General features: G+C 43.1%; 1 protein-coding gene across 1 annotated transcript; it reads left to right on the top strand.

The window, feature by feature from the left end:
* On the top strand, positions 1-10,842 carry CUNH5orf24 (chromosome unknown C5orf24 homolog). Its single transcript, XM_050144149.1, has 2 exons — positions 1-240; positions 6,561-10,842. The coding sequence occupies exon 2, from the start codon at positions 6,564-6,566 to the stop codon at positions 7,128-7,130; it is 567 nt and encodes a 188-aa protein (XP_050000106.1). The 5' UTR covers positions 1-240; positions 6,561-6,563; the 3' UTR covers positions 7,131-10,842.
* Positions 10,843-15,133: the final 4,291 nt, after the last annotated feature.

A 15,133-nucleotide genomic window follows, 5' to 3' on the forward strand; every position in this document is an offset into this window, starting at 1 on the left:
ATACGCGTGTACGCGCGCGCGCGGGGCTCACGTTCCGGGGCTGTGGCGGCCTCTTCCTCCGGCGTCCCGGGCCCGCGGCGAGGACTCTTGGGAGTCAGGCGCTGGCGTGGGCCTCCTCGCCGCCGCCGGCCCTCTGCCGTGGACTGGACCGGGCCGGCCGGAGCGAGCGGAGCGGGCGGGAGCTTTCCTGCCTATGGTCGGCCCCTGGGCGCGCTGAGGGCCGGGCTCCGAGCGGCCGAGGTAGGGCGCGGGCGGCGGCGGGCGAGGGGCCCGGCGAGTGAGGCGCGGGATGCGGCGGCGGGCGCAGGCGCCTCCTTCCTCCCGAGCGGCCGGGATCCGCGGCACTTCCGCCCGGGCGCCCGCCGGCCTCGCGGGAGGCAGAAGTCGCGGCGCGGGCCCCACGGCCCGGGCTGCAGGGTGGGCGCGGGGCTGCAAACTTGTCCTCGCGCTGCGGTGATCGCCGCTTCCCAGCGCATCCCGGCCTCAAGGCGGTGAGCGCCTCGGCTCCAGTTAGGCTGCTGGCTTGGGGAACTGCCGCGGGGCACAGTTTAGGAGTGCAGAGAAGACAAAGGACACCGTTATTTATGTTGAGTCTTAGTATCCAAACTTCCCCGGGTGAGGCCAGGAGCGGAGCAGGATCTCCAGTTATTGCCACGGCCTCTCACGCACTTGTTTAGGATTATAAAATCATATGCAATTATATATAGTGGTAGCCAGATTGTAACAAAAGTCCGACAGTTATGTGATATTTGATTTTTGGAGAGCAGAATGGGGGCTTTTGAAGCTTTGCTGTGTTTACAAAGCTTCATAGGTACCTTGCAGAGTTACTAAAAATAATTTTGTTGCCCGTAATGTCTGCCATATTCGAGATGCGATTGTTTCATGGAAGGACAGCAGCGTTAAAACTCCACAGTAAGCCGGGCGGTGGTAGCGCACGCCTTTAATCCCAGCACTTGGGAGGCAGAGGCAGGCAGATCTCTGTGAGTTCGAGACCAGCCTGGTCTACAAGAGCTAGTTCCAGGACAGGCTCCAAAACCACAGAGAAACCCTGTCTCGAAAAACCAAAAAAAAAAAAAAAAAAAAAAAAAAAAAAAAAAAAAAAAAAAAAAAAAAACAACTCCACAGTAAACCTCCAGGGAGAGCAAAACTCAGCACACCTTCAGAACTAATAATTTAGTCACAGTCCAACTCCTCGTTGGCTCCCTTAAACTGTCAGTGAATCGCTTACAAAGGTTTTTCTTCATTGGCATGTGTGTGCAAGGCCCTGGGTTCCACCCCCGGTACCACAAACAAAACAGAAAAAACAGCTGGAGCTTTTTGCTAGGCACACAATTTGTTCAGTAACTCCTAGCTTGCCTTCCACCCACATCTCAGAGGAATTCTCAGGACTTTCTTAAATGTAGCCTACATCATCTTGGTGAACTTTGTATGGAAAGAGTTCTATATAGTTAGCTGGATAAAAACAGCTAAGGGTATGTACAGGTCTTGAGGAGAGGCTGGGTCCCTGCACCTAGTCAGTGCACAGCTGGAAACCAACTCCCAACTACCCACACTCACGGGTTCTCGTGCACATAAACAGCTGACCAAACATGTTGGTTAACAGCTTTACACTCATCACTTGCTTGGTGAGGCAGGAGGATTGCTGTGAGTTTGAGGTCAGCCTAGACAAAGAATGAAACCAGGTCTTAAAAACTAAAAAAAAAAAAAAAAAAAGAATCATTAGCAGGCAGGTTTTGGAGTAGAAAAAGGGGGCATTTTGAAGAACATGGTTAATCCTGAAATTTATTGTACATGTAAATATATATACAGATAAACATACACACATAAAGGTTTTCATAGTGCTGACATAGGTTGTAAGAATCTTTTTATTTGGCAGTTCCATGTGTGAAAGAAAACTCTTAACTTACTACTTTGATCTATTGCCTTCAAACTGGAAATCTCTGACGTCACCCTTCCCAGTGATAGACCGGCATGTGTGTGTGTCTTCATGTCTACATATGTGTGTGTGCTAGTATGGCCAGAAGTCGATGCCAAGGGTCTTCTTGAGGGATGCACTCTGTCTTATTTTTGAGACAAGATCTCCCACCAAACTTGAACCTGGAGCTTCCAGATTTGGCCACCCAGTGGGTTGTAGGGATCTGGTGGCAATCTACTACCTCCCCATGGAGGTTCCCATCATAGGGTGCTGTGCTTAGACAGCAGCTGGCCCTTTACCAACAGCCGAGCCGCTGCTGAGGTTCTTTTTCAGGAAAGGTCATTTGACTGTGCTTGAGTTTGCCAGTAGATCAGGCTACCCTTGGAACTTTTTGAGATTTGGTGGCCTCTCACTCAGAATAAAGGCTTGTGTCACCATGCCTGGCTCCAGTTTCTTTTTGTGACAGCTTTCTAAATAATGACTGAAGAGGGTTCAGTTTTCTTACAGGTATGTGTGTTTCTCCTTGAGTTTAGTAGACGCTAGTCCAAATTCATTGGCTACAAACAGCTCTTGAGATTCCTACTTAATTCATATATGTACGTATGTATATATGATGCATCTCAGATGCATTTATTAATGCCCCTTCACAAACAGCACTTAGATAAGTGTACGGCAGTGTTCCAGTTCCCATCTAATACAGTTTGCTTACATTTCCAGGCTGACAAGTTCATCTTCAGTGAATTCTGGAGTTGGTTAAAGAGGTTCATGAGCAGGACTGGAGTCTTTCCAAGCTTGACTTCTTTTCTTTGCGTTACTGCTTTTGTAAACAATGAAGGTCATTAGCCCTATTCCTACCCAAATTTCCTGATGAATCTGGGCATAGTGGGGCATCCTGGGGACCTAGACATTTAGTATATAGCTTGGAGAGAGAATATGATTGTTTCAAGAAGTACAGTACTAGCTTTTCTTCCATTTGGATAATTCATATTTCTAACAGGAAGATTTTTGTGGATATTTATGAAGTTAAGGGCTAAAGAGATACTTTTTCTTTTTTGGTGTGATGAGGGGTTGAACCCAGGGGTCAGCACATGAACTACATCCTGCCCCAGAGGTGAATGTGCTAGACTGATACTTGTTAGGGCAATATCTGGAGTAAATTTTGGGGGAAAGCTGTATTCCTGACAGCTATTGGGATGCTGCTGAACACCTTCAGTATTCTATACGTGAACTGTTGACTCTATTCAGAATAGCTGAATTCCTGTTTTGGCTTTGCATTCTAAAGACTATCTCTAATAGTTCACTTAAAGTCAATTCCCATGTCTTAAAAAAAGAAAAAAAGGTTCATGTGTGTGTGTATGTGTGTCTGTCTGTGTGCATACACATGTATCTGTATGTGGCTATTTGTGTTGATGCAGAGACCAGGGTCCTGTCACTCTTTTTTTTTTTTTTTTTTTTTTTTTTTGAGGCAGGGTGTCTCACTGAACCTGGGCTTTTGTTTTCTCAGTTATGCTGGAAGCCAGAAAGCTCCACTCCTGGCAGCAGGCTGGGGTTGTAGACAAGACTGGTCTGTAGATAGGTGCTGATGGCCAAACTCTAGTCCTTGCAGCTGTGCAGCAGCAGTACTGTTAGCTGCTGAGCCATTCTCTAGCCCTGTTCCCATTTCCTTAGCAGCATGCCCTGAGGATTATGTGCAAAGGCCTGGCCCAGAGAAAATACTCAGAAGCTAACTTGAGGCTAATGTGTTTAAACTTAGCTTGATGGTCTCTATTTCTGATCTGAAATAGAATTGTAGCTAGTGAAGTAAAGGTTAATAGTTAGCTCATATTTGGAAAGTGACTAAAAATTACTCCTTTTAGGGGCTGGAAAGATGGCTCAGTGGTTGAGAGCACTAGCAGCTTTTCCCGAGGACCTGCACTCAGTTCCCAGCAACCACACCGTGGCTCACAGCCTTCTATAATGAGCTCTGGCACCCTCTTCTGGCCTGCACACATACATGCAGGCAGAACACTGTATATAATAAATAAATCTTTTTAAAAATTACTTCTTTTGCCGGGCTGTGGTGGCGCACGCCTTTAATCCCAGCACTCGGGAGGCAGAGGCAGGCGGATCTCTGTGAGTTTGAGGCCAGCCTAGTCTACAAGAGCTAGTGCCTGGACAGGCTCCAAAAAGCTATGGAGAAACCCTGTCTCGAAAATCCAAAAAAAGAAAAATTACTTCTTTTAATACTTTGTTTTGCTTTGACTTGTTTCATAATTTCAAGTCTGTGTTGGTTGCTCTGACCATAAGTGAGTGACTTCTCAGTGTATGTTTTTACTTCATTATTGAGCCTTTAAACCACTTGGGCAGCAACTCTGTTGATTCTCAGCAAATACTTAGTTCAGGAGCATGTGCCTCTGTGTCCCATGTCCTGTTTCCTTGTGCAGAATTCTATGAGCTCAGTAAGTTCCTTGTTTGTGATCTCTGGGAGTAGTTGCAGTTGTATGTGCGTGAAGGACGTTTCAGGAGGGACCTTAGTCTGAACTGGAGTGTATGGTTTTGTCTTTCTTTGTCATAGTGCTGCAGCCTCAAAGTCAGTGCTCATGTGAGATACAGCCTTATGTAGAAAGAGAATCATAGCAAGGTCTTCAGACAAAACAGTGGCCAAGAAGACGGCATACCCTGTATGTGATCTGTTTGACACAGCTTTTGTCTTTGGAGTAGATTGTATTTGACTGTTGTCCATATTTTTGTAGTTTAAGTCTTCACTGTTTGTGTATGTGCTCATCTGTTTTAGCTAATAGAAACCTTTGTTAATTCTGTGTTGATACTGCCTTTGTTTGGATAGAGGCCATTGGAAGGGATTCTGTGCTGGGCCAAGACATTGTGTCCCTTGCTGGCACTATCTGGCTTTTGAAAAGTGTAACACACACTCGGGGTTCTGCATAAATAATAGATGACAATAATGACTGAGTATCCATCCTGTGGAAATTGATCGGGTTAAGAGTATACACGTGAGAGTGTACTGTAAGACTCAACGGCACATTCTAAGGCTAGGCATGGAAAATCGTTTTAATAAGAGTTCTGGGTCCTTATTTTCATTTATTTATTTAAAATCTGTTTACAATGTATAGTGTTCTGCCTGCATCGATGCCTGCAAAGTATAAGAGGACACCAGATCGCATAAATGGTTGTGAGCCACCATGTATTTGCTGGGAATTGAACTCAGGACCTCTGGAAGGGCAACCAGTGCTTTTAACCACTGAGCCATCTCTCCAGCCCTTGTTTAAATTTTAAACGGTGTGCGCGTGTGTGTGTGCGCGTGTGTGTGTGTGTGTGTGTGTGTGTGTGTGTGTGTGGTTGTCAGAGGACCACTTGTGGAAATTGACTCTCCTACCCTTTGGGTCATTGAAATTGAACTTAGAACATCAGGCTTGGTGGCAGGTGCTTTTACCTGCTGAGCCATCTCTTTGACCCTTGTTCTGTTTTTTTACTATTCTTTTTCTAGAGTTTAATAACTTAAAAGGGAAAACAAAAGCCTATAAAATACTCCTTTTTCTACTTCAGCTTTAACCAGACTATAGGTATTAAATTAGTGCTTTGAGTTATTTTTTTAAAAAATTTAGATTTTTGGGCTGGAGAGATGGCTCAGCCGTTAAAGGCTAGGCTCACAACTAAAAATATAAAAAATTTAGATTTTTAAGAAATTTTATGTGTCCGGGTGATGGTGCACTCCTTTAATCCCAGCACTTGGGAAGCAGAGACAGGCAGAGGTCTCCATGAGCTTGAGTCTAGCATGGTCTACAGAGAGTGTTCCAGGACAACCAGGGTTACACAAAAATAAAACCCTATCTCGAAAAATTAAAAAAAAAAAAAACAGACAAATCTATGTGTATGACTGTTTTGCCTACATGTGTGTATGTTTACCATGCATATGACCATGAGGTCAGAAGAAGGTATCAGTCCCCTGGAACTGGAGTTATGGATACTGTCAGCCACCATATGGGTGCTGGGACCTGAACTAGGGCTCACTGCAAGATCAGCAAGTTTTCTGTTAATTGCTGAGCCATTTTCCAACCTCTAATTGAGTGATTTTATGGCATCTCTGTTCTTACCTGTAATTGAGAAACCCAGGACTCCAATGCTGTTTGTTTTGTGACTTTTTGCGGGGAGACATGGACAGCATTCTCTGTTTACCCTAGACAGGGCACCAACAAAGAATTCCAAGCAAGGCTAGCTTAGTGAGCCAGTTTATTAGGTTGTGGTCAGATGTATGGATAACAAAGGCAGCTGTATCCCTGAACAGACTTCCCAGCATGGTCACAACTCCTGTCCACTGGAGAGTCTTTCTCTCCCTGACTTCTTGCTTTTGTAAACTTGCAGGGTGAGGGAGAGTGAATCTCCTAACTTTCTGGAGCTTTCTGATCCTTGTACATTTCACCTACTTATTGAATCTTCTGGGTCTCTGTCCTCTGGGAAGAAATGTTTTGGTTGGGTGGGGGTTGCGGGACTGTTATGGAACACTGCTCATGTGTGTTTGTTTAAGTGTTTTGGAGTCTACCCTATTGTCCTAATTTCAGGTAGTCTTCATAGTTGTTAAAGATGGTTTTCCCACCGGATGCTGTCATACAGATAGGTATTTATACGCATTTGTCTTTATTTTTGGTAGAAAATGATGCATCCTGTCGCCGCCAGTAATCCAGCGTTCTGTGGGCCTGGCAAGCCTTCCTGCCTCAACGAAGATGCCATGAGAGCTGCTGATCAGTTTGATATATATTCATCCCAGCAAAGCAAGTACGGCCACCCAGTCAGCCACAAACCAATGGTTTGTCAGAGGCAAGACCCATTAAATGACACACACTTGCAGCCTACCAGTGGCAGAAACATAGAGATAAAAGATGAACTAAAGAAAAAGAAAAACCTCAATCGATCTGGTAAGCGCGGCCGGCCTTCAGGAACCACCAAGTCAGCAGGATACCGGACCAGCACGGGCAGACCTCTGGGAACTACCAAAGCAGCTGGATTTAAGACGAGTCCAGGCAGACCTTTGGGTACAACCAAAGCTGCAGGGTACAAGGTCAGCCCAGGGAGACCTCCAGGTAGCATTAAAGCTCTGTCCCGACTTGCAGATCTTGGTTATGGCTGTGGTACTGCTGCCTTCCCTTACCCTATGATGCATAGCAGAGCAGTTCATGGGGTTCAGGAAACCAGTGGTGAAGTGAAGCCACCCAGTGAGTGAGGGAGGCAGGAGAGCATGTGCTAGGAGCAGACTTGAGGTGCCCCCAAGCTTCCTGCTTTCCTCTGACTTTTCGACCTGGACTTCCCAGTTTTGTTTTTCTGTTTGATCTTCCTCACTCCCCACTTGATTTTCGTCTTTTGTTTTTGCTCAGAAGCTGCCACTAGTTGGGCAGGAGTAGTGCGTTGTACCTGTAGTGTCCAAGGTGCAGACAGCGCTCAGCCAAGTCCTTGCTTTCCCTTTGGGCCATTCTTAGTGGACGCTTCACAGGCCAACCAACTGCCACGGTTGACTGAGTTGTGAGTAAACCTGTGTGTAAGGTTTACCCGAGGCTTCTAACTGACAGGGTGGAACAGCAACTAGGAGCAGATCAAAGGGCACGCCTGTGTGAGTTTAGAACGTCCTTGAAGTAAGACACAGCTGTTTGGATGCTTTGGAATTTAAAACACAGCTTCTTATTTATTGATTCACATGACATTAGATGGTCATTATTTCTAAAACATTGTCTAATACTTGCCTTGCAGAGATTATAGTTACAGGCTATATGTTTTTCAGTTGCTTAAGAGCATATACACCATACACTACAAATAATTCATTCTTACAGCAAAATGCTTAAATACTTCATAAGCCTGCACATTATATTTAATATACAAGAAAGAGAAACCTTAAGGTCTGCATGTAACTATAATCATTCTATTTTGTCTTTCATATACTTAGTGAGTTTCAAAATATATTTAAAAACATTTATTACTAGTGCTCATTTAGAATGTATTTTTAGTTTTTCTGAGTAATTGTTATTATATTGCATTAGTACTTAACTGTATCTTCAGGTTTATATCTGCCAAAGGACACAAATTGAGTGGTAGACTGCAGAACTGGTCTAAGAAAGCAGTTTCCTGCCTATTAAGACCCAAATACCAAGAAATATTAGAGCTCAGTATGCATGAGCCCTGTAAAATGAGTACTGGTTAGGTTAAAAATGGCATTGTGGCTCCAGGAAGACTGCTTTTCCAAAAGAAATCTCTTCTCCCTAGCGAGGCTTGCTTTCAAAGTAATACAGAAAAGAGAAAAATACTGGGCACAAAGGTATAGTTACAGAGGGAAATCTTCCTTTCTGTTAAATTTTATTTATTTTGAGTTTTACATAAAATATTATGAACTTTAGAATTGAAAAGCTTCACTGGGCAGAGGTGGTGCACACCTTTAATTCCAGCACATGGGAGGCAGAGGCAGGCGGATCTCTGTGAGTTTGAGAGGTGTGCATAGTGATTTCCAGGGCAGCCAGCTCTAAGTAGAAATCCTCTCTTAACAGAACAAAAAACAAAAGCTTTTACTGAACTTGAAAAATTACTTTTTTTAACTTGCATTTCAAAATGCCTTTGATATTAAAATGTAGATTAAAGACTCAAAAACTTTAAAAATAATCAAAAGTATAAAAGGACACATACCTATTGGTTAGGCTTGCTCTCAGACCATGTAAACTGACTTTACGTAAATGCCATGGTTTAGACCTTTCAGGAGACAAGCAGCAAACCTCTGGTGCCCCTAGGGATAGCTGACACCCAGCTAGCTGGGCTTCTGCTCGGACTACGAGGGATGTTGCATTGCTTGGGGGATCAGTGACCTCAACAGGACCAGCTTTGCACAAATAGGGAGCCGTGGGCAATGCTGGGTGACTGCTCAGCCAGTGCTGTCATTCAGGCAGCTCAGTTGCTTCAAGTGTTTCTTCTTGCAGAAGCCTAGAACATAAATTTGTAATAACTTACTCAGAACAGTGTAACAACTTCTGACACGCACAAATACTTGCATCTTCATTGTATTCATCTGGTCCCTTGAGTACCCATCACTTAGCTATTTCTGAGGATGTTCAGCAGTTGACTGCTTAGAAGCCCTTGCACGGCCAGTTCCTGAAGATGGCTGCAGTATTCTGTGGAATACTGTGCTCCACTGTCGGGGATTGGGCATATGTTATGTGTCATAGTAAGCCCACTAACATCCTTCCAGTTTGGTTTCATTCCTGCTTTTATGCCCGTTTATTCGTTTCCTTGCTGTTCCACGCCTGTTCCCTTCCCCCGCTCCCCAGTACATCTACTCAGTGGTGCTGTGCTGTGTGTCAGAAGACACAGTGGGTGTGTTGTTGTGTAATGAAAGGGACGTCGGGTTAAGGAGAGGTGTTCTAACAGTGTTGTGTAGGGAGCTCTAGCCCAGGAATGGGGGATGCGTGGCTACAGCTGCGGATGGGTAGCATCACTTAGAAAACTGAATTTACTGTTCCTGTGAGCCGTTCCCTGGAGTATTAAGTATGAGCGCTGGTGAACATCTGATTCTACTCACTGCTCTCCTTGTGGACAGTTTACTAGTGCCATGCTGGAGAGACAGATGACATGAATGAAGTCTTCACATTTAAAATACTTGCTTCTACATGATCGAAAGACTGCGTTCTGCATCCTCTGTAACATGGTCTTTTGTCATGACAGACACTGAAATAGCATGTTAAACAGTTGCCTAGATGTCAGTGTATTCAGTTGGAAGAACTGCCCCCCCCCCGTATAATTGTTCCTTAAAAGGTAAATTGCTAATTTTATACACGTGATTCTATTCTTCATAAAATAGGTTTCACTATCTATATTAAAACTGTTTATCAGAGAATGATCTACTATGCCAGTAAGTTGTTTTACTTTTTCTTAAAGGGTATTTTAACACGCCTTATTTATTATTGTTATATAACAAGGAGTCAATCAGATGAAAATTTCATTTTCCACAGGTATTCCCTTGCCTAACTAATCTTTAGTATGGGGTGATTTTGATACTATCTTTGGAGTTTTGCACTGGATATTAAAAAATATATTGGCACAATATATTAAAAAATAAAATAGTAATTGGTTTAATTTTTAATATTTGGGAGCATTTTTTAAAATCAGTGTTGAAATCAGACTAATCTTTGTATTTTTAATTTAAAAAAGAAACATCTGTCAACGTGGTATTTATTCATTCTAAACTGCTGTTTGTGTGAATTTACATATATATTTTCATGAAATACGAATACTGAATTTCTTTGAGGTAAAATCTGGATCCATTTAATATGAGGTTAAGGGTGCTTCATCCAGTGTAAGAATGACCACAATGTGTTTAGATAGTGAGCTTCTTTATACTTTAAGAAGCTTTAAAAGAGCAGTTCAGGGTTGTTGATAACTTCTCTGTCAGTTCCTTGGCTATATGCAGTAAGCTTTTATAATCCGTCACAGTAATAAATTCACAACAGTCTTGGGCATAAAAAGTTTGGATGCCCTTTTGCTCTGTCTGTTATAATGTCATTGACTTCGCTCAAACTCTAAGATGTATCTTAATCCTTTGCTTTCTTCCTTTTCCTTCCAAGTAGACAGATCTGTGTTCTCACTTACAGTGTATTTAAGTTTTTGAGAATTAATCCTGTAGCAAGTCAATTGTGTGATTTAATCAGGCCACTCTGATTCTTTGATTCACAATTTCCTTTTTCCACAGACAATTATGAAGCAAATAATTACCATTTAACTGATAATAAGCACGTTGTCCTCTGCTGTAAAAAGTCCGAATAGATACTGTGTATGTTTAATGTCCATGAACTTGAGCTACTCGTGTGCAATTATGTGTATGGGAATGGAGTAGTGTTCATGATTTGTATCTGCATCATCATATGGATGTATATTTATTAATAAAGTCATCACTTTAAAACCAACTGTTTACTGCTTTATTTTTTCCATTAATTTATTTTGTATTTGGCAGTAGGGGATCGTGTGCATGCCGCATTGTGCACATGGAGTCAGAAGACAACCTTTGGGAGTTGGTTCTCTCCACTCAGGTGGTCAGGCCTTGTGGTACCTGATGTGGGATTCCCCTCTGTATGCTGTGATTACCAGTGGTGAATAAAGAAACTGCCTTGGCATTTGACAGGGCAGAACTTGATACGGTAGGTGGCGAAAACTAAACTGAATGCTGGGAGAAAGGAGGCAGAGTCAGAAGCCATGTAGCCCCCTGGCAGAGATGGATGCAGGACGGAACTTTACCCGGTAGGCCACAGCCACAGGGCAATAAATAGATTAATAGAGATGGGTTAGTTTAAGATATGAATTAGCCAGAAATATGCTTAAGCTATTGGCCAAACAGTATTGCAAATAATACAGTTTCTGTGTGATTATTTTGGGGCTGAGCAGCCCGGAACTAACTAGCGGTCTTTCCTTTCAACAGGCACCAGTGGTACTTGGCCCACTGCGCCCTCTCTCCCACTGCTTTGTTTCCTAGCACAGTAGAGAAGCCGTACGTGCTAAACTTTGATTTGTTGGTAGTGTGTGTGTGTATATATAGAGAGAGCATTCTAATCTGCCTTTCTTTACTCATTTTTTATATATAGTATATATTTGTTGAAAGGTTCCTGTACCCCAGTAAGCTCTGCTGACACAGCCAATCAGACTGAGCTGAATTAAGAATTAATAAATCCAGGTTTAATCTGAGCAAAGCATTCCTGGGTAGCCCCAGGGGATGAAGAGAAACCCATGATAGAAAGCCGTATGGCAGGTTGGGGGGCCTCGTTTTAAACAACCTGGATGCATGGTTCTGGGCTTCTCCAGGGAAGGAGCCAGCCAAGAGAGAACACGCATCCTGTCTGTGCTTATAGTACTTCAGACCACACCCTGATAGACTATTGGCTGAATAAACTCCCACAACGGGGCTTTCTCAGGGGCAGGGTCTGGAAGGGCAGCTTCAGGGAGCTGCTACTTGGCATGCTTGAAGATGGGGTCTGGAATGCCCCCCCCCCCAAGCTGGAGATTCCAAACATTGTATTTCATTGGGTTTCCATTATTGGGGCTAGAGAGAGATAGCTCGGTGGTTAAAAACAATTACTGTTCATTAAAAAGATATAATTTGGTTTTTCAAGCTAGAGTTTCTCTATGTAACAGCCCTGGCTGTCCTGGAACTTACTCAGTAGATCAGGGTGACCTTGAACTCACTGAGATCCACCTGCCTCTGCCTCCTCAGTGCTGGGATTAAAGGCTTGTGAACCACCACCTGGCTGTTGTTGCATTTTTATTTATTGTGATTGGGTGTGTGTATGTGTGTGTGTGTACGTGCATGTAAGGTCAGAGGACAACTTGTGGAAATTGATTCCGCTGGGTGGTTTCTGGAGATGGCACTCAGGTGGTCAGGCCTGGCAGCGTTTTTTCTGTGAGCCATCTCACCAGCCTTGTTATACATGCTGGTCCTGCAGTCTTGCAAAGTTCATATAGTGCCTCTTGTATGGGTTTTTGTTTGTGTGTTTTTATTCCTAAGGACTTCCCTTAATTGTTTTGCTAACACATATTAATTACACATATTTAGACTATTTTGGATGTTTTGTTACAAAAGTAACTGGTATACACTTTTAAGAAGTGCTGTTTTGTTTTTCATTTGTTGAGACAAACTCACTGTGTATCCCACCTTGAACCTGAGCTGCTTCTGCCTCTGAGCTGGAATTTACAGGCATGGGGACTTATCCTGGTATGGCCGCCTTCTCTGCAGAGGAAACAGCTTGTCTGCCTGGCTCTTTCTGATAACGGGAGGGGTACTCACCTCACCTTCTCACATTTATCCTCCCCTAGACTTAATCTTAGAGATGATCTCCTCTGGTAATCTTAAACCCCTCCCTATAGGCTCCTCACTCATTAGCGTAGACATTAAGCCAGTATTTATTTTGTAGCAGGAACTTATTTCACTGATGTCGAATTCCCAGTCTTAAGTGATCCCTCTACTGCTCTGTCCTGTTTGCTTTCCAATGAAGTAGGGGAAGTGTGGGAGACAGCAAGATTGTGCTAAATGAGTGTAGATAAACTCTGAAACTTGAGCCTTTTGGTTCATCTGTTCTTTGTTGCAGATTCCCCTGAACACACTTGAGAACTTAACCATGGTAAAAGCATGGCTGTAAGACTTATCCCTGGGGTCAGATTAGCGATGCATTTGTCTGACCTAACATTCTATCGGATGGGCAAAAGGAGACTTTAGTTGTACTAGAATTGCAGGATCCAGATAGCAATGGCTACTAGTTTGAAGTGCTTACATGCACCAGGCTCTGTGCTCATCACTTTTTTTTAATTTTTTATTTTTTTAATATTTATTTATTATGTATTCAATATTCTGTCTGTATGCCTGAAGGCCAGAAGAGGGCGCCAGGCCTCTTTACAGATGCTTGTGAGCCACCATGTGGTTGCTGGGAATTGAACTCAGGACCTTTGGAAGAGCAGGCAATGCTCTTAACCACTGAGCCATCTCTCCAGCCCCTGTGCTCATCACTTTTACATGGCCACAGGATACTAGGTATTTCACCACACCCTGTCTTTTACATAGGCACAGGATACTATGTATTTCAACCCCATTTTAAGGATGAAATAACTTTCAAGAAAATGTTACATTGTGGAATATTATTTTAAGGTGTGTTACATTTGCTTTAGGATGTAAAGATGTGCTGCTTTTGTTTATGTTGCATTTGTTTAACTCTATGAAGATGTGATTCTTGGCCTGTCTAAAACACCCGATGGTCTAATAAAGAGCTGAACAGCCAATAGTGAGGCAGGAGCAAGGATAGGCAGGGCTGGCAGGCAGAGAATAAATAGGAAGAGAACTCTAAGACAGAAAGAAGGAGTATGATAGGCAAGGGGAAGAGTATGCCAGGGGTCAGTCACAGAGTAAGAATAAAAGTAAGATATACAGAAGAAAAGGGAAAAGCCCAGAGGAAAAAGGTAGCTGGGATAAAGTAAGAAAAGCTGGCTAGACACAAGCAGAACTAAGACTGAGCATTCATAAGGAAGAATAAGACTCTGATTTATTTGGGAGCTGGGTGGCCGATACCCTAAAAAAGCCAAGAGCAAAGAGTAAAAAACAACTAACAGTACTACATAGCCCTAGAATTCACTATGTAGGCCAGTTTGGCTTTTGAAACTCACAACCATCTGCCTATCTCTGCCTCCAGAGGGATTAGAGGCATACACCACCATGCCCAGCCTCTTTTTTTATAAAATTTTTATTTTGTATGAATGTTTTGCCTGCGTGTATGTATGCTTACCACAAGTATGCCTGATGTTTGAGAAGGCCATAAGGGCATCAGATCCCCTGGAACTGGAGTTACAACCAGTTCTGAGCTACCTGATGTGGGTGCTGGGAATTGAAGACAGATCCTCTGCACAAGTGGAAAGTGCGCTTAACCTCTGAACCATCTCTCCAGCCCCAACATAATATTTATTTTCCTGTGTGTGTGTGTTTATGTGGAGGCTTATTATTACTTATAAATGCCCGGTCTTAACTTGGTTTGTTTCTTGCCTGCTTTTCCTAAATTATCTTGTCTACCTTTTGCTTCTGGGCTTATACTTTTCTCTGTTTCTGTATTTCTTTTCCTTCCTTCTTATTTTGTGTCTGGCTGGGAGACAGGCCCCCTCTTTTCTTGATCCTTGATCTCCTCCCAGATTTCTCCTTCTATTTATTTGCTGCCTGCCAGCCCTGCCTATCCTTTCTCATGCCATTCAGCTCTTTATTAAACCAGTCAGGTATTTTAGACAGGGAAAGTAACACAGCCTCACAGAATTAAACAAATGCAACATAAAAGAATGCAACACATCTTTGTATCATTAAAAACAAATGTTCCATAGCATAAACAAATTATCACATCTTAATATTCCACAACATAGTTAGACCCTATCTCAAAAAAGTTACATAAAGTACTGATTTAATATTATTGTATGCCCAGGTGGTGGTGGTACTCCAGAGGCAAAGGAAGGTGGATCTCTGTGAGTTTGAGGTCAGCCTGGTCTACAGAGTCAGTTCTAGGACAGTCAAGATTACAAAAACCTGCCTCAAAAAAACAAAATATTTATATTTCATGTTTATGGGTGTTTTTCTGCATATATGCATACACACACGTGCGTGTGCGTGTATGTGTGTACCATGTTAGTGCATGGTACTGATGGAAGCCAGAAGCAGCACTGCATCTCTGAGATTGGAATTAT

Source organism: Alexandromys fortis, unplaced genomic scaffold (assembly GCF_014885135.2).
Source record: "Alexandromys fortis isolate MF-2015 unplaced genomic scaffold, M_Fortis_MF-2015_v1.1 scaffold_1, whole genome shotgun sequence".
Lineage (NCBI taxonomy): Eukaryota > Metazoa > Chordata > Mammalia > Rodentia > Cricetidae > Alexandromys > Alexandromys fortis.

Excerpts from the sequence above, each read along its gene's own strand:
- CUNH5orf24 (XM_050144149.1), top strand. The coding sequence starts at position 6,564 with ATGATGCATCCTGTCGCCGCCAGTAATCCAGCGTTCTGTGGGCCTGGC.